Here is a 19,758-nt window from a genome sequence, read left to right as displayed (position 1 = left end):
ATGTAGCAGACTTTTATCACCACCCTATTCTGATGCACCATGTATCCGACTATCATCATCACCTTGTTCTGATGCCACATGTAGGAGACTATTATCATCACCCTGTTCTGATGTAGCAGACTATTATCATCACCCTGTTCGGATGTAGTATGTATCAGACTATTATCATCACCCTGTTCTGATGCATCATGTATCAGATTATTATCATCACCCTGTTCTGATGTAGCAGACTATTATCATCACCCTGTTTTGATGCACCATGTAGCAGACTATTATCATCACCCTGTTCTGATGCACCATGTAGCAGACTGTTATCATCACCCTGTTCTGATGCACCATGTAGCAGACTATTATCATCACCCTGTTTTGATGCACCATGTAGCAGACTATTATCATCACCCTGTTCTGATTCACCATGTAGCATACTATTATCATCACCCTGTTTGGATGTAGCAGACTATTATCCTCACCCTGTTTTGATGCACCATGTAGCAGACTATTATCATCACCCTGTTCTGATGCCACATGTAGCAGACTATTATCATCACCCTGTTCTGATGTAGCAGACTATTATCATCACCCTGTTCTGATGTATCAGACTATTATCATCACCCTGTTCTGATGCCACATGTAGCAGACTATTATCATCACCCTGTTCTGATGTAGCAGACTATTATCATCATCCTGTTCTGATGTATCAGACTATTATCATCACCCTGTTCTGATGCACCATGTAGCAGACTATTATCATCACCCTGTTCTGATGCACCATGTAGCAGACTATTATCATCACCCTGTTCTTGTGCCACATGTAGCAGACTATTATCATCGCCCTGTTCTGATGTACCAGACTATTATCATCACCCTGTTCTGATTCACCATGTATCAGACTATTATCATCACCCTGTTCTGATGTAGCAGACTATTATCATCACCCTGTTCTGATGCACCATGTATCAGACTATTATCATCACCCTGTTCTGATGCACCATGTAGCAATCTATCATCATCACCCTGTTCTGATGTATCAGGCTATTATCATCACCCTGTTCTGATGTACCATGTAGCAGATTATTATCATCACCCTGTTCTGATGTACCATGTAGCAGACTATTATCATCACCCTGTTCTGATGTAGCAGACTTTTATCACCACCCTGTTCTGATGCACCATGTATCCGACTATCATCATCACCTTGTTCTGATGCCACATGTAGGAGACTATTATCATCACCCTGTTCTGATGTAGCAGACTATTATCATCACCCTGTTCGGATGTAGTATGTATCAGACTATTATCATCACCCTGTTCTGATGTAGCAGACTATTATCATCACCCTGTTTTGATGCACCATGTAGCAGACTGTTATCATCACCCTGTTCTGATGCACCATGTAGCAGACTATTATCATCACCCTGTTTTGATGCACCATGTAGCAGACTATTATCATCACCCTGTTCTGATTCACCATGTAGCATACTATTATCATCACCCTGTTTGGATGTAGTATGTATCAGATTATTATCATCACCCTGTTCTGATGTAGCAGACTATTATCCTCACCCTGTTTTGATGCACCATGTAGCAGACTATTATCATCACCCTGTTCTGATGCCACATGTAGCAGACTATTATCATCACCCTGTTCTGATTTAGCAGACTATTATCATCACCCTGTTCTGATGTATCAGACTATTATCATCACCCTGTTCTGATGCCACATGTAGCAGACTATTATCATCACCCTGTTCTGATGTAGCAGACTATTATCATCATCCTGTTCTGATGTATCAGACTATTATCATCACCCTGTTCTGATGCACCATGTAGCAGACTTTTATCATCACCCTGTTCTGATGCACCATGTAGCAGACTATTATCATCACCCTGTTCTGGTGCCACATGTAGCAGACTATTATCATCGCCCTGTTCTGATGTACCAGACTATTATCATCACCCTGTTCTGATTCACCATGTATCAGACTATTATCATCACCCTGTTCTGATGTAGCAGACTATTATCATCACCCTGTTCTGATGCACCATGTAGCAATCTATCATCATCACCCGGTTCTGATGTATCAGACTATTATCATCACCCTGTTCTGATGCACCATGTAGCTGACTATTATCATCACCCTGTTCTGCTGTACCATGTAGCAGATTATTATCATCACCCTGTTCTGATGTACCATGTAGCAGACTATTATCATCACCCTGTTCTGATGTATCAGACTATTATCATCACCCTGTTCTGATGCACCATGTAGCAGACTATTATCATCACCCTGTTCTGATGTACCATGTATCCGACTATCATCATCACCTTGTTCTGATGCCACATGTAGGAGACTATTATCATCACCCTGTTCTGATGTAGCAGACTATTATCATCACCCTCTTCGGATGTAGTATGTATCAGACTATTATCATCACCCTGTTCTGATGCATCATGTATCAGATTATTATCATTACCCTGTTCTGATGTAGCAGACTATTATCATCACCCTGTTTTTATGCACCATGTAGCAGACTATTATCATCACCCTGTTCTGATGCACCATGTAGCAGACTATTATCATCACCCTGTTCTGATGTACCATGTAGCAGATTATAATCATCACCCTGTTCTGATGTACCATGTAGCAGACTATTATCATCACCCTGTTCTGATGCACCATGTAGACTGTTTATTCTCTGTACTGTGTTTCAGTATGTATTCTCCTGTAACCGAGAGGAAGGGATCAGAAGGATCAATACATCCATCCGTGTTGACGACGGCAATCCATACATCGTCTACGTCAGGTGGGTTTACTTTCTTAGGGATTTTGGGCCGCTTTCCCCTATACAGAATAATCCTAGTCCTGGACAAAAAAGTGCTTTGAATGGAGAATCAGGACAGGGTTTAATCTATGTCTGGGAAACCACCTCCTAAAGATCCAATGAAGCTGTTTCAATCTAAATATCAAATCATTTCTTGGTAACAATTAAGTACCTTACTGTGATTTGTTTTCAATTCAAATTCTTAGCAAAGAGCAATTTCTCAAGCAATAATTTTGCTAGGACTGCCTGGGAGTGGTCTGAGTGGGGAGGGGACACTGAAAACCAGCTGTTATAGGCAGAGAGGTTTGGAACTCTCTTTCTTGTTGGTCTAATAACTAATTTACGTTTGGTGATGTCACCAGGCAGGCCAAAACTCCATCCCACCAAACAAAACAGGCTGAAATTTCAGGCAGTCTTTTCAAACAACTCATACACTAAAAGGGCATTATCATCATTTTCACAATTCCACAGTATTATTCCAGCCTCATAGTGTGGAAATGTATATAAAACACAGACAAATTCAGTTTTTGACTGCACTGGGCCTTTAATGAAAACATAAGCCTACTGCATAGAGGCTGGTACATGGTTAAAACAAGTTGTAACGAAGCATTATACCTGTAGGCCTAAAGAATCATCAGAATGGTTTACAAACCTGTAATGACATGGTAAATACAACATCATAAGCCTCATAGAATTAGCTTGAGATATGAATTTGTACCGATTGACATGCCCAATATGTTCCTAAGTTGTTTTGGGGTGTCAAAATACAATATCTCCAGTGAATGACAAGAGTTAGGCAGTTTCAAAATGATAAACTGATCAGCGCTCTAAAGTAATAAAAGTGGCCCTGCAGCTTCAAAATGTTTCTCATTTAAGGCTAAGGGCTGCTGGCTGTGACTTGATGCCAATTCCTCATTTTAAGTGTATTAGTCTGTCATGTCTGTTTTTCAATTGAATAAAAACCAGCATCACTTGAAAATGCAACAGCAGCACAAATCCATCATTACGCCCTGGCAGCAGCCAGTGTAGAGACAGAGAGAGGGAGAGCTGGCATAACCAGTATAGAGACAGAGAGAGGGAGAGCTGGCATAACCAGTGTAGAGATAGAGAGGGAGGGCTGGCATAACCAGTGTAGAGATAGAGAGGAGAGGGAGAGCTGGCATAACCAGTGTAGAGACAGAGAGAGGGAGAGCTGGCATAACCAGTGTAGAGATAGAGAGGAGAGGGAGAGCTGGCATAACCAGTGTAGAGACAGAGAGAGGGAGAGCTGGCATAACCAGTGTAGAGACAGAGAGAGGGAGAGCTGGCATAACCAGTGTAGAGATAGAGAGGAGAGGGAGAGCTGGCATAACCAGTGTAGAGATAGAGAGGAGAGGGAGAGCTGGCATAACCAGTGTAGAGATAGAGAGAGGGGAGAGCTGGCATAACGAGTGTAGAGACAGAGGGGGGGAGAGCTGGCATAACCAGTGTAGAGATAGAGAGAGGGGAGAGGGAGAGCTGGCATAACCAGTATAGAGATAGAGAGAGAGAGAGCTGGCATAACGAGTGTAGAGATAGAGAGAGGGGAGAGGGAGAGCTGGCATAACGAGTGTAGAGATAGAGAGAGGGGAGAGGGAGAGCTGGCATAACCAGTGTAGAGACGGAGAGAGGGGAGAGGGAGAGCTGGCATAACCAGTATAGAGACAGAGGGAGGGAGGGCTGGCATAACCAGTGTAGAGATAGAGAGAGGGGAGAGCTGGCATAACTAGTGTAGAGACAGAGGGAGGGAGAGCTGGCATAACCAGTATAGAGATAGAGAGAGGGAGAGCTGGCATAACCAGTGTAGAGACAGAGAGGAGAGGGAGAGCTGGCATAACCAGTGTAGAGATAGAGAGGGATGGCTGGAATAATCAGGGTAGAGAGAGAAGGAGGGAAGAGGGAGAGCTGGCATAATCAAATCAAATTGTATTGGTCACATACACATTGTTAGCGGATGTTATTGCGACTGGAGCGAAATGTTTGTGATTCTAGTTCTGACAATGCAGTGATATCTAACAAGGAATTCACAATGATTACGTTATACACACACAATGTAAGGGGATGGAATAAGAATATGTAAATACAAATATATGAATGTGCGATGGCCGTGCGCCATAGACAAGATACAATAGATGGTATAAAATACTGTACATACATACATACATACATACATACCTGCATACATATGAGATGAGTAATGTAGGATATGTAAACATTATTAAAGTGGAATTATTTAAAGTGACTAGTGATACCTTTATTAAATCCATGTATTAATTAAAGTGGCCAGTGGTTTGAGTCAGTATATTGGCAGCAGCCTCTTTATGTTAGTGATGGCTGTTTAACAGTCTGAACAGGCCTTGAGAGAGAAGCTGTTTTTCAGTCTCTCGGTCCCAACTTTGATGCACCTGTACTGACCTCGCCTTCTGGATGAAAGCGAGGTTAACAGGCAGTGGCTCGGGTGGTTGTTGTCCTTGATTATCTTTTTGGCCTTCCTGCGACAACGGGTGCTGTAGGTGTCCTGGAGGGCAGGTAGTTTGCCCCCGGTGATGCGTTGTGCACACCTCACTACCCTCTGGAGAGCCTTACGGTTGTGGGCGGAGCAGTTGCCATACCAGGCGGTGATACAGCCCGACAGGATCCTCTCGATTGTGCATCTGTAAAAGTTTGTGAGGATTTTAGGTGACAAGACAAATTTCTTCAGCCTCCTGAGGTTGAAGAGGTGCTGTTGCACCTTCTTCACCACGCTGTCTGTGTGGGTGGACCATTTCAGTTTGTCCGTGATGTGGTACACTGAGGAACTTAAAACTTTCCACCTTCTCCACTACTGTCCCGTTGATGTGGATAGGGGGGTGCTCCATCTGCTGTTTCCTGAAGTCCACAATCATCTCCTTTGTTTTGTTGACGTTGAGTGTGAGGTCATTTTCCTGACACCACACTCCGAGGGCCCTCACCTCCTCCCTGTTGGCTGTCTCATTGTTGTTGGTAATCAGGCCTACCACTGTAGTATCGTCTGCAAACTTGATTATTGAGTTGGAAGTGTGCGTGGCCACGCAGTCATTGGTGAACAGGGAGTACAGGAGAGGGCTGAGAACGCACTATTGTGGGGCCCCAGTGTTGAGGATCAGTGGGGTGGAGATGTTGTTTCCTACCTTCACCACCTGGGGGCGGCCCATCGGGAAGTCCAGGACCCAGTTGCACAGGGTGGGGTTAAGACCCAGGGTCTAGAGCTTGATGACGAGTTTGGAGGGTACTGTGGTGTTAAATGCTGAGCTGTAGTCGATGAACAACATTCATACATAGGTATTCCTCTTGTCCTGATGGGTTAGTGCAGTGTGATTGCGTCGTCTGTGGACCTATTGGGGCGGTAAGCAAATTGGAGTGGGTCTAGGGTGTCAGGTAGGGTGGAGGTGATCTGATCCTTGACTAGTCTCTCAAAACACTTCATGATGACAGAAGTGAGTGCAACGGGGCAATAGTCATTTATTTAAGTTACCTTAGATTTCTTGTGAACAGGAACAATGCTGGCCATCTTGAAGCATGTGGGGGCAACAGACTGGGATAGGGATTAATTGAATATGTCCGTAAACACACCAGCCAGCTGGTCTGTGCATGCTCTGAGGACGCGGCTAGGGATGCCGTCTGGGCCGGCAGCCTTGCGAGGGTTAACACGTTTAAATGTTTTACTCATGTCGGCCATGGAGAAGGAAAGCCCACAGTCTATGGTAGCGGGCCGTGTCGGTGGCACTGTGTTGTCCTCAAAGCGCACAGAGAAGTTGTTTAGTTTGTCTGGGAGCAAGACGTCCATGTCTGCGACGGGGCTGGTTTTCTTTTTGTAGTCCGTGATTGACTGTAGACCCTGCCACATATGTCTCGTGTCTGAATTGTCCGTTGAATTGCGACTCCACTTTGTCTCTATACTGACGCTTTGCTTGTTTGATTGCCTTGAGAAAGGAATAGCTACACTGTTTGTATTCAGTCATGTTTCCAGGAGCCTTGCCATGATTAAATGCAGTGGTTCGCGGTTTCAGTTTTGTGTGAATGCTGCCATCAATCCACAGTTTCTGATTAGTGACAGAGGGAGGGAGAGGGAGAACTGGCATAACCAGTGTAGACACAGAGGGAGGGAGGGAGAGGGAAAACTGGCATAACCAGTGTAGACACAGAGGGAGGGAGTGAATGAGGGAGAGCTGTCATAACCAGTGTAGAGACAGAGGGAGGGAAGAGGGAGAGCTGGCATAACCAGTGTAGACACAGAGGGAGGGAGAGAGAGGGAAAACTGGCATAACCAGTGTAGACACAGAGGGAGGGAGGGAGGGAATGAGGGAGAGCTGGCATAACCAGTGTAGAGAAAGAGGGAGGGAAGAGGGAGAGCTGGCATAACCAGTGTAGAGAAAGAGGGAGGGAATGAGGGAGAGCTGGCATAACCAGTGTAGAGAAAGAGGGAGGGAATGAGGGAGAGCTGGCATAACCAGTGTAGAGAAAGAGGGAGGGAATGAGGGAGAGCTGGCATAACCAGTGTAGAGAAAGAGGGAGGGAATGAGGGAGAGCTGGCATAACCAGTGTAGAGAAAGAGGGAGGGAATGAGGGAGAGCTGGCATAACCAGTGTAGAGAAAGAGGGAGGGAAGAGGGAGAGCTGGCATAACCAGTGTAGAGACACAGGGAGGGAGAGGAGAAAACAGGTCTCCAAGCTTCACCTCGACTAAAGCAAATCTTTAGTGATGGGCTGATGACCACAGCCTCCATCTCTGTCTGATCCAGAGATAGAGCCACCACTGGGACAAGGATGGGCCTCCATCCCTCCCTCCTTCCCTCTATCCATCCCCAACATCACTGCTTCACCCACCTGTCCACCAGCCTGCTTCATTATAACGTTTGAACCTTTTAATAGATCTTCCCGTCCAAGACGAATTTCAATATGTTTAATAGAAATCCCCAGAGGCTGGGGCTGCATGGCTTCTGAAGGGTGGTGTCCCAAATGGAACTCTATTCCCTACATAGTCCAGTACTTTTGACAAAAGTAGTGCACTAAATTGGGAATAGGATGCCATTTGTAATGCTTCTCAAGGACTCTGTCTGTCTGAGGGGCCTGGTGCCCTCTGGCTAGAGGCCAGGCAGTCCTTTTTCTCTGGCAGAGCGATCCTAAATTAACCACCTCCCTCCCTCCTCCACATCCTCCCTCCTTCCCTCCTCCACATCCCCCATCTCTCTCTTTCCGCGCCGGCTCTGGAGGAAGGACTTAGGTAGCCCCGGGTCTCTCTCTCTCTTCTCTCTCACCCCGATAGTTGTGCCACAGCCACCAAACACCACACAGCCAGCCTGCAAATGACAGGTTTAACAAATCAGGGTTGATTGCTTCCTAGACCTCCCTCCCTCTCTCCATCCTTCCATCCCTCCCCTCGACGAGGGGGTATCAGTAGGCACCAGGGAGGGAGGGATAGAGGGATGTAATGAAAGAGGGAGGAAGGGGAAGCACATCTGTGGACAGAGTACCCTCCAGCTGCACATAGTTATCCCAGAATCAGGTAATTATCTCCTCTCCCCTGTTGTTTGGAAAAGGGGCTGAATTAGCTTTGGAAATCTCCCAGTGGATCCTCACGGCTCGGCTCAGTGATGGCTCAGGCTCCAGTCCAGAGCAGGCTGGCTGTCCGACTCCAATACGCACAAGGTGTCTGAAGAGGGTAGGGGAGAGGAGAAGGAAAAGGGGAGGGAAGAGGGGAAGGAAGTGGGGAGGGAAGAGGGGAGGGAAGAGGGGAAGGAAGAGGGGAGGGAAGAGGGGAGGGAAGAGGGGAAGGAAGAGGGGAGGGAAGAGGGGAAGGAAGAGGGGCAGGAAGAGGGGAGGGAAAAGGGGCAGGAAGAGGGGAGGGAAGAGGGGACGGAAGAGGGGCAGGAAGAGGGGAGGGAAGAGGGGAGGGAAGAGGGGAAGGAAGAGGGGAGGGAAGAGGGGCAGGAAGAGGGGAGGGAAGAGGGGCAGGAAGAGGGGAGGGAAGAGGGGCAGGAAGAGGGGAGGGAAGATGGGCAGGAAGATGGGCAGGAAGTGGGGAGGGAAGAGGGGAGGGAAGAGGGGCAGGAAGAGGGGAGGGAAGAGGGGCAGGAAGAGGGGAGGGAGGAGAGGAGGGAAGAGGGGAGGGGAAGGAAGAGGGGATGGAAGAGGGGATGGAGGAGGGGAGGAGGGAGGGAGGGGAGGGAATAAGGGAGGGAGGGAAGAGGAGATGGAGGAGGGGAGGGGAGTGAAGAGGAGAGGAGGGAGGGAGGGGAGGGAATAAGGGAGGGAGGGAAGTGGAGATGGAGGAGGGGAGTGAAGAGGGTGGGGAGTGGAGGGGGGAGGTAAGTGGGGAGGGGAGAGGGGAGGGAAGTGGGGAGGGAAGAGGGAAGAGGGGAGGTAAGTGGAGAGGGGAGGTAAGTGGGGAGGGGAGGGAACAGGGGAGGTAAGTGGGGAGGGGAGAGGGGAGGAAAGTGGGGAGGCGAGGGAAGAGGGGAGGTAAGTGGGGAAAGGAGGTAAGTGGGGAGGGGAGAGGGGAGGTAAGTGGGGAGCTAAGAGGGGAAGGAAGTGGGGAGGTAAGACGGGAAGGAAGTGGGGAGTTAAGAGGGGAAGGAAGTGGGGAGGGGAGGGATGAGGGGAGGTAAGTGGGGAGGTAAGTGGGGAAGGAAGAGGGGAGGGGAAGGAAGAGGGGAAGGGGAGGGGAGAGGGGAGGTAAGTGGGGAGGTAAGTGGGGAAGGAAGAGGGGAAATGGAAGGGTATAATAAAATAAAAGGGTATAAGTGCCCAGAGGAAAGTGGAATAAAAATACCTTCAGGTTAAATGTGACTCTGCTTCCCTGTCTCATCGGCCGGCCTTTGGTTGTGGTTGCTGCTGTTTATGGAGCTGCTGTTTATGATTGGTTTATTCTCATGGCACCCTAAATAGTTGAAATAGCTTATTGTAAAGGACTGTTGGGACAGAGATAAATCCACATATAGAATCATGTAGATTATGTACTGCATTTGAAAGACATCGAAAATCTCCATACCACCAGAGTCAAAATTATCAGATACACTTTTCATTAACATATCAGTCTACATGACATGATACCTGCTGTATCTGAAGTCCACCCTTACATAGATGATAGCATCTAGTGTTTCATTACTCTGAGCCTTGATTGAGACATGAAATGATCCCTGAGTAACTGTGCCATGTTAAAAACACATTGATTCACTATCCTTACGTCTTAACTTTAGTTCAATATTTCATTATCAAATCAAATCATAATCTAATTTTATTTGTCACATGCGCCAAATACAACAGGTGTGGACCTTACCGTGAAATGGTTACTTGCAATCCCTTAACCAACAATATAGTTCAAGAAATAGTTACGAAAATATTTACAAAATAAACTAAAGTTAAAAAAAATATATACAAAAAAATACAGAAAAGTAACACAAGATAATGACATAACAATAACGAGGATATATACGGGGGTAAGATGCACTCACGAGTCAATACGGGTCCCATAAAGTTGTGCACTATTGTGTACAGTGATACCCAATTCGTATGATATGTTACAAATGATTATGTGCATTTGTACAATATGTTAGGATTTTGTACGTGCTTAAGATCCATTTCTCTTCAACATGTTCACTAGCATACTACTTAGTATGAGGCAATATACTGACATGAATTCTATGTGGTATATTAGTGTGGATATTGGAACAGAACTAACATGTCTATAATATAAATAAGATTGTGAATGCCATGCCCTGCTACTGTTTATGCTCTAGCAAGGCAATTCATGCCTTAATGCCTGCTGAATCATGTGAGAATGATGTTTGGATGTGGTCGGATGACTGATTAGTAGACAGAATGTAGTCAGATGACATATGGGTAGAGAGAATGTAGTCGGGTGACATATGGGTAGAGAGGATGTGGTTAGATGACATATGGGTAGAGAGGATGTGGTTAGATGACATATGGGTAGAGAGGATGTGGTTAGATGACATATGGGTATTGAGGATGTGGTTAGATGACATATGGTTAGAGAGGCTGTGGTTAGATGACATATGGGTATTGAGGCTGTGGTTAGATGACATATGGGTAGAGAGGATGTGGTTAGATGACATATGGGTAGAGAGGATGTGGTTAGATGACATATGGGTAGAGAGGATGTGGTTAGATGACATATGGGTAGAGAGGATGTGGTTAGATGACATATGGTTAGAGAGGATGTGGTTAGATGACATATGGGTATTGAGGATGTGGTTAGATGACATATGGGTAGAGAGGATGTGGTTAGATGACAAATGGGTAGAGAGGATGTGGTTAGATGACATATGGGTAGAGAGGATGTGGTTAGATGACATATGGGTATTGAGGATGTGGTTAGATGACATATGGGTATTGAGGATGTGGTTAGATGACATATGGGTAGAGAGGATGTGGTTAGATGACATATGTTTTTCCTAGCCACCGTGCTTCTACACCTGCATTGCTTGCTGTTTGGGGTTTTAGGCTGGGTTTCTGTACAGCACTTTGAGATATCAGCTGATGTACGAAGGGCTATATAAATAAATTTGATTTGATTTGATATGTGTAGAAGGTGCCAGAGTGTCTCAGGAGGGTAACTCCTTGTCAGTGGTTGCCAAATAAACGATCACCAGTACTATTTCTGTTATACATAGGGAATATATAAACTATTTATAATGGCCTAATTTATGGTATAATGTGTTAGATTGGGAGCATTGATGGGGAATAGATATAATGATATGGTTCAGTTTGTGTTCGATGTGGAAGTACATTACATTAGCTAGGTCTGAGACATCATGGTGCTGCTCCTCTGTGTTTGTGCTTTAATGTTATGATGAGCCTCCAAGCCATGCTGTCAGCCTTGCTGCTCTCAGCAGGCATGGCCACCTGTAGTTGAAGAGAGAGAACGTGAAAGAGGTGGAGGGGGCTGGGTGGGGGGATGGATGGAAAGAGAGGGGGAGTGAGTGAGTGAGTGAGTGTGAGAGTGAGAGAGAGAAGGGGAGGGGCGGACAGACGGAGTGGACGGACGAAGCTTGCCTTACAATATCCTCTCACATGTCACTCCAACTGTGTCATTTTGAAATGAATGAGGATAGCTGGCTGAAGATGGAGGGAGACGAGAGGATGTTGTTTGTGACTCTGTCACGGTTGAGCATCCAATCAACAGAGACATATTTGTAATCAAGTGGAAGAGAAAAGACACTATGGGAACTAAACTATCGAGTCCCAAATGGCACCCTATTCCCTATATGCCCTGGTCAAAAGTAGTGCCCTATACAGGGAATAGGGTGGCATTTGGAACACATCCACATAAAAACATCTGGTAATTATAACACAGCTTCAACCTAACCACTGCAATCTCACGTCGTGACTCTTAAGTCAACAGGCCATGTTGGTGCTTGTTGCAACCCTGCTGAAGCTCTTTCCACCCAAAACATGACTTATAAGATATCCATTACGGTGTGGGACGATGTTCAACATGACCAAAGTGCTGGAGTTTTTTTTTACTTTTCAAAAGGATATGTTTCAACATCATTTAGGTTGTACAAGCCAGAAGTTGAAATGAAAGTTGATGTATTGCAGCATGTGTCACGTAGCTACAACGTTAGTCCAGAGGGGTAATATCCTAGATTCAACTCAATGCAGTGCACAATATACACGACAGGACCAAACGTATGTGGATACCATCTCGTCAAACATCTCATTCCAAAATCATGGGCATTAATATGGAGTTGGTCCCCTCTTTGCTGCTATAACAGCCTCCACTCTTCTGGGAAGGCTTTCCACTAGATGTTGGAACATTGCTGCAGGGACGTGCTTAAATTCAGCCACAAGCATTAGTGAGGTCGGGCACTGATGTTGGGCGATTAGGCCTGGCTCGCAGTCGACATTCCAATTAATCACAATGGTGTTCGATGGGGTTACGGTCAGGGCTCTGTGCAGACCAGTCAAGTTCTTCCACAACTATCTTGACAAACCTTTTCTGTATGGACCTCACTTTGTGCACGGGGGCATTTTCATGCTGAAACTGGAAAGGGCTTTCCCCTAACTGTTGCCACAAAGTCGGAAGCACAGAATAGTCTAGAATGTCATTGTGTGCTGTAGCTTTAAGATTTCCCTTCACTGGAACTAAGGGGCCTAGCCCGAACCATGGAAAACAGCCCCAGACCATTATTCCTCCTCCTCCAAAACACTATACATGTGGGCAGGTAGCATTCGTTCCATCAGACTACCAGATGGTAAAGTGTGAATCATCACTCCAGAGAACGTGTTTCCACTGCTCCAGAGTCCAATGGTGGCGAGCTTTACACCCCTCCAGCCGACTCTTGGCATTGAGCATGGTGATGCAAGGCTTGTGTGCGGCTGCTGGGTCCATGAAAACCCATTTCATGAAGCTCCTGACGAACGGTTATTGTGACGTAGCTTCCAGAGGCAGTTTAGAACTCGGTAGTGAGTGTTGTAACCAAGGACAGGCTACGCTTTTCAGCGGTCCCTTTCTGTGAGCTTGTGTGGCCTACCAATTCATAGCTGAGCCGTTGTTTGCTCCTAGACATTTCCACTTCACAACAACAGCACTTACAGTTGACCGGGGCAGCTCTATCAGGGCAGAGGCCAATCTACTGCCAAATGTTTGTCAATGGAGATCGCATGGCTGTGTGCTCAATTTTATACACCTGTCAACAATGGATGTGGCTGAAATAGCCGAATCCACAAATTTGAAGGGGTGGCCACATACTTTTGTATATATAGTGTATACCTGGTATATATAGTGTATACCTGGTATATATAGTGTATACCTGGTATATATAGTGTATACCTGGTATATATAGTTTATACCTGGTATATATAGTGTATACCTGGTATATATAGTGTATACCTGGTATATATAGTGTATACCTGGTATATATAGTGTATACCTGGTATATATAGTGTATACCTGGTATATATAGTGTATACCTGGTATATATAGTTTATACCTGGTATATATAGTGTATACCTGGTATATATAGTTTATACCTGGTATATATAGTGTATACCTGGTATATATAGTGTATACCTGGTATATATAGTGTATACCTGGTATATATAGTGTATACCTGGTATATATAGTTTATACCTGGTATATATAGTGTATACCTGGTATATATAGTGTATACCTGGTATATATAGTGTATACCTGGTATATATAGTGTATACCTGGTATATATAGTGTATACCTGGTATATATAGTGTATACCTGGTGTATATATAGTGTATACCTGGTATCCTTGGAAACACTGGTCTTATTCATTAGTACCCTTCTCACTCAGTTCAACCTGTTTTCTGTGTGAAGATATTAAGGCAAAACAGTCATGAAATAAGCATTAGGAAAGCTGTTAAAGTAATTGTGTACTCCTCAGGCAAGCCTAATAGAAACCTATTACAATAAGGCAGTTTAGTCTTATAATGTCCATTGGTGATATTTATGTAAAACACCATCATTAGTTTTGAATATTTACGTTCATTAAGCAAACATATTACAACCCTTTTAAAAATGTTGGTTTTCTAATAATACAGAAACTATTCCAATATGACATTTAGTTTAGTTTTTTTAATTTGGAAATGTATATTGAGAACCTCTGTATTTCCTGTGAACATATTTCCTGTGAACATATTTCCTGTGAACATATTTATTGTTAACATTTTTCTTGTGAACATATTTCTTGTGGACATTTGTTACAGACAACAACTGGCGCCATGCGAAGCGGAGGTGGTCGTGTCTGGGTATGAGAGAGTCAGAAGCCAGCCCAGCAACTACTGGTCAGGACTCACCATACAGAGAACGAGCCATCTGTTTATAGGGGGCTTGCCTCGTCGATACCTGCCATATCAGGTGAGTTAGTGTGGTTTCTGAGGTCTATACCTATTGACAATACATATCGGTAGTAATATGTGATGTTATATATACTATATAATTTAATCCCTATCAAATCCAAATAAAATCTCATTTTATCCCACTTTGTAACAGTAAATGTGTTTATTTTAATAATTTTGGTAGGCATTGTGCATGCTCTTTCTTTTGTCGCTGACACAACCTCCTCTCCTTGGAGTGTAATTGAAGTGCAATTTACTACATACATAATACCCAAGTGTTTAACATAATACACAGTTTACTACATACATAATACCCAAGTGTTTAACATAATACACAGTTTACTACATACATAATACCCAAGTGTTTAACATAATACACAGTTTACTACATACATAATACCCAAGTGTTAAACATAGTACACAGTTTACTACATACATAATACCCAAGTGTTTAACATAATACACAGTTTACTACATACATAATACCCAAGTGTTTAACATAGTACACAGTTTACTACATACATAATACCCAAGTGTTTAACATAGTACACAGTTTACTACATACATAATACCCAAGTGTTAAACATAGTACACAGTTTACTACGTACATAATACCCAAGTGTTTAACATAGTACACAGTTTACTACATACATAATACCCAAGTGTTAAACATAGTACACAGTTTACTACGTACATAATACCCAAGTGTTTAACATAGTACACAGTTTACTACATACATAATACCCAAGTGTTTAACATAGTACACAGTTTACTACATACATAATACCCAAGTGTTTAACATAGTACACAGTTTACTACATACATAATACCCAAGTGTTTAACATAGTACACAGTTTACTACATACATAATACCCAAGTGTTTAACATAGTACACAGTTTACTACATACATAATACCCAAGTGTTTAACATAGTACACAGTTTACTACATACATAATACCCAAGTGTTTAACATAATACACAGTTTCTGGTACTTCTATTGTATTACATAGAATCCTGTTGTATACCATTTGCTCCAGTACTCTTCATAGGCATAGTATAAAACACCCTATTCCCTATATAGTGCACCACTTTTGAATACAGCCCAATGGGTCCTTGACAAAAGTAAGTAGTACACTATGTAGTGAGTATGGGGTAATGAGGGGCACACCCTATAGCTGCAGTATGACATCATACAACCCTGAGTGTCTGTTACTGAATTAGCCGAGTCAGGAATAATGTAATGTATGTCAAGGATCATGTAATGCATGTCAAGGATAATGTAATGCATGTAAGGGATAATGTAATGTATGTCAGGGATAATATAACGTATGTCAGGGATAATATAACGTATGTTAGGGATAATGTAATGTATGTCAGGGATAATATAACGTATGTTAGGGATAATGTAATGTATATCAGGGATAATATAACGTATGTTAGGGATAATGTAATGTATGTCAGGGATAATATAACGTATGTCAGGGATAATGTAATGTATGTCAGGGATAATATAACGTATGTTAGGGATAATGTAATGTATGTCAGGGATAATATAACGTATGTTAGGGATAATGTAATGTATGTCAGGGATAATATAACGTATGTTAGGGATAATGTAATGTATATCAGGGATAATATAACGTATGTTAGGGATAATGTAATGTATGTCAGGGATAATATAACGTATGTTAGGGATAATGTAATGTATGTCAGGGATAATATAACGTATGTTAGGGATAATGTAATGTATATCAGGGATAATATAACGTATGTTAGGGATAATGTAATGTATGTCAGGGATAATATAACGTATGTTAGGGATAATGTAATGTATGTCAGGGATAATATAACATATGTCAGGGATAATGTAATGCATGTCATGGATAATATAACGTATGTTAGGGATAATGTAATGTATGGCAGGGATAATATAATGTATGTTAGGGATAATGTAATGTATGTCAGGGATAATATAACGTATGTTAGGGATAATGTAATGCATGTCATGGATAATATAACGTATGCCATGGATAATGTAACGTATGTCAGGGATAATGTACTGTATGTCAGGGATAATGTAACGTATGTCAGGGATAATGTACTGTATGTCAGGGATAATATAACGTATGTTAGGGATAATGTAATGTATGTCAGGGATAATGTAATGTATGTCAGGGATAATGTAATGTATGTCAGGGGTAATGTTACGTATGTCATGGATAATGTAACAAATGTCATGTGGTAATGTAACATATGTCAGGGATAATGTAATGTATGTCAGGTATAATGTAATGTATGTCAGGTATAATGTAATGTATGTCAGGGATAATGTAACGTATGCAATGGACAAGGTTCTAAAGAGGGTCTTGTACTACTATAGCGATACGTTATACAAGGATCCTTGGCTTGGTTATTAGGTTCCTTCCAATATGTTGACAACATCAGTCAGTTCTACAGTATATTACTTTTCAGTGATGTGTGTCCTGGTAGCCTACCTTATTGAAAGCAACAGTCTAATAAAGTATTGTTTCTGTCGCCCTAAGGGAGCCCAACCCTTCTCCAACTACACCGGCTGCGTAGAAATAATTGAAATGAATAAGCTGCGGGGATTCTACACATCCAGTGCCGTTGCCGGCAGCAACGTAGACGACTGCAGGTAAAATAATTAGATTTTCAAAGAGTCACTGGACTTAATAATATTTGTTTCCCTCTTTTGGGGCCCATTTGTCCTCCAGTGTTCCTGTTTGAAAGAAATAAAGAACTGTTTTTTTTCTCTTGGGATACGTGCACATGCATGCAAGTATCACGCACATGCACACTCACACACTGGCACACTCACATGCTCTCACACACACACTCAAACACTGGCACACTCACATGCTCTCACACACACAGGCACACAAGCGCATACAGACATCAATCTCAAAGCATGTTTACATGCAAGGTGTGGGTGGGGGCACAGCCTCATATAAAATGCTTTAACGTTATAGTGTGGTAAATCCCTTCATCAGTTCACCAACAGTAGATACAGTCTGTAGTGGCGATTCCCTATGATCTTCCACTGGCACAGGAGAGAGCTGTCCATAACATGTCCACAAACATCAGCTTTCTAAACTTTTTTAAACTCTTTTTGGGGTGAATTTCTCATTTATTGGCATATAAAATATAAATTGCTCCAAAACACATATTCCTATATAAAAGGTGCAGAGAGATGCATTCTATAAGCTGTGATACGGTAACAACTGCATGTGCTCTCCTCACCTGTGATAACCCTTCCTGGTCACCTGTGTTACCTATATATACACACGTGACCAGTGACCCATGACCCCAAAATATAGTGCCCTCTAGTGCACAAAACAAGTAAAAAAATAACCCTTGACAGACAACTCATACACAACACATAAACAAGCCAAAACAGCTCCTACACAGTCAATATATGATGTGACCATTGTCTGAACACCACAGCCATGGACTGGAACACGATGGTGTAGAACAATGGTGTTCCATTGGTTGAAGGCTTGTTCTTAGTGTTCTTAATTGGAACGTTCTTGATTGGATGGGCTGCTGCACTCACTGTGACACACACACACACACACAAAGAGATGCTCTGCTTTTTTGACACCACACTCCACAAAGCAAGTCCTGCAGGCTCTAGTTTGATCTTATCTTGATTATTATCCAGTGATGTGGTCAAGTGCTGCAAAGAAAGACCCAGTTAAGCTGCAGCTGGCCGAGAACAGAGCAGCACGTCTTGCTCTTCAGTTTAATCAGAGGGCTGATATAAATACTATGCCAGTCTGTCTTGGCTAAGAGTTGAGGAGAGACTGACTACATTGCTTCTTTTGTTAATAAGAAACATTAATGTGTTGTAAATTCCTAATTGTTTGCATAGTCAACTTACACACAGCTCTGACACACACACTTATCCCACCAGACATGCCACCAGGGGTCTTTTCACAGTCCCCAGGTCCAGAACAAATTCAAGAAAACGTACAGTATTTTACAGAGCCATTACAGAGTGCATGGAACTCCCTTCCATCTTATATAGTGAACAGCCAAACCTTGTTTCAACGCCTCTCCCCCATGTGACCTACTTGTTGTGTGTATGTACTGACATGTATGTGGAACTAATAGATGCACACACACACACACACACACACACACACACACACACACACACACGTTGTAAAGTCTTTTGTCTGTAATGTATTTTCCGTGATGCTTCGGGCATCTGATTCAGAGGGGTTGGGTTAAATGACTCCTTCACCTCTGACTCAGAGGGGTTGGGTTAAATGACTCCTTCACCTCTGATTCAGAGGGGTTGGGTTAAATTACTCCTTCACCTCTGATTCAGAGGGGTTGGGTTAAATGACTCCTTCACCTCTGATTCAGAGGGGTTGGGTTAAATGACTCCTTCACCTCTGATTCAGAGGGGTTGGGTTAAATGACTCCTTCACCTCTGATTCAGAGGGGTTGGGTTAAATGACTCCTGCACCTCTCTGATTCAGAGGGGTTGGGTTAAATGACTCCTGCACCTCTCTGATTCAGAGGGGTTGGGTTAAATGACTCCTGCACCTCTCTGATTCAGACGGGTTGGGTTAAATGACTCCTGCACCTCTCTGACTCAGAGGGGTTGGGTTAAATGACTCCTGCACCTCTGATTCAGAGGGGTTGGGTTAAATTACTCCTTCACCTCTCTGATTCAGAGGGGTTGGGTTAAATGACTCCTTCACCTCTCTGATTCAGAGGGGTTGGGTTAAATGACTCCTGCACCTCTCTGATTCAGAGGGGTTGGGTTAAATGACTCCTGCACCTCTGATTCAGAGGGGTTGGGTTAAATTACTCCTTCACCTCTCTGATTCAGAGGGGTTGGGTTAAATGACTCCTGCACCTCTCTGATTCAGAGGGGTTGGGTTAAATTACTCCTTCACCTCTCTGATTCAGAGGGGTTGGGTTAAATGACTCCTGCACCTCTCTGATTCAGAGGGGTTGGGTTAAATGACTCCTGCACCTCTGATTCAGAGGGGTTGGGTTAAATTACTCCTGCACCTCTCTGATTCAGAG

At 43.5% G+C, this 19,758-nt stretch overlaps 1 protein-coding gene across 1 annotated transcript in view; it reads left to right on the top strand.

Annotated features, from left to right (window-relative positions):
• Window positions 1–17,354, top strand: part of LOC110532959 (protein eyes shut homolog) — a 91,193-nt gene extending 73,839 nt beyond the window's left edge. The window contains exons 12-14 of the mRNA XM_036990006.1: window positions 2,714–2,805; window positions 14,562–14,712; window positions 17,238–17,354. Coding sequence (XP_036845901.1) covers window positions 2,714–2,805; window positions 14,562–14,712; window positions 17,238–17,354 — 360 coding nt within the window. The remainder of the gene's footprint in view (window positions 1–2,713; window positions 2,806–14,561; window positions 14,713–17,237) is intronic.
• The last annotated feature ends 2,404 nt before the right edge of the window (window positions 17,355–19,758 follow it).

The sequence above is a fragment of the Oncorhynchus mykiss genome, chromosome 1 (assembly GCF_013265735.2).
Source record: "Oncorhynchus mykiss isolate Arlee chromosome 1, USDA_OmykA_1.1, whole genome shotgun sequence".
NCBI lineage: Eukaryota > Metazoa > Chordata > Actinopteri > Salmoniformes > Salmonidae > Oncorhynchus > Oncorhynchus mykiss.
Note: the sequence above shows the minus strand (reverse complement) of the source record. Positions and strands in the feature narration are given on the sequence as shown.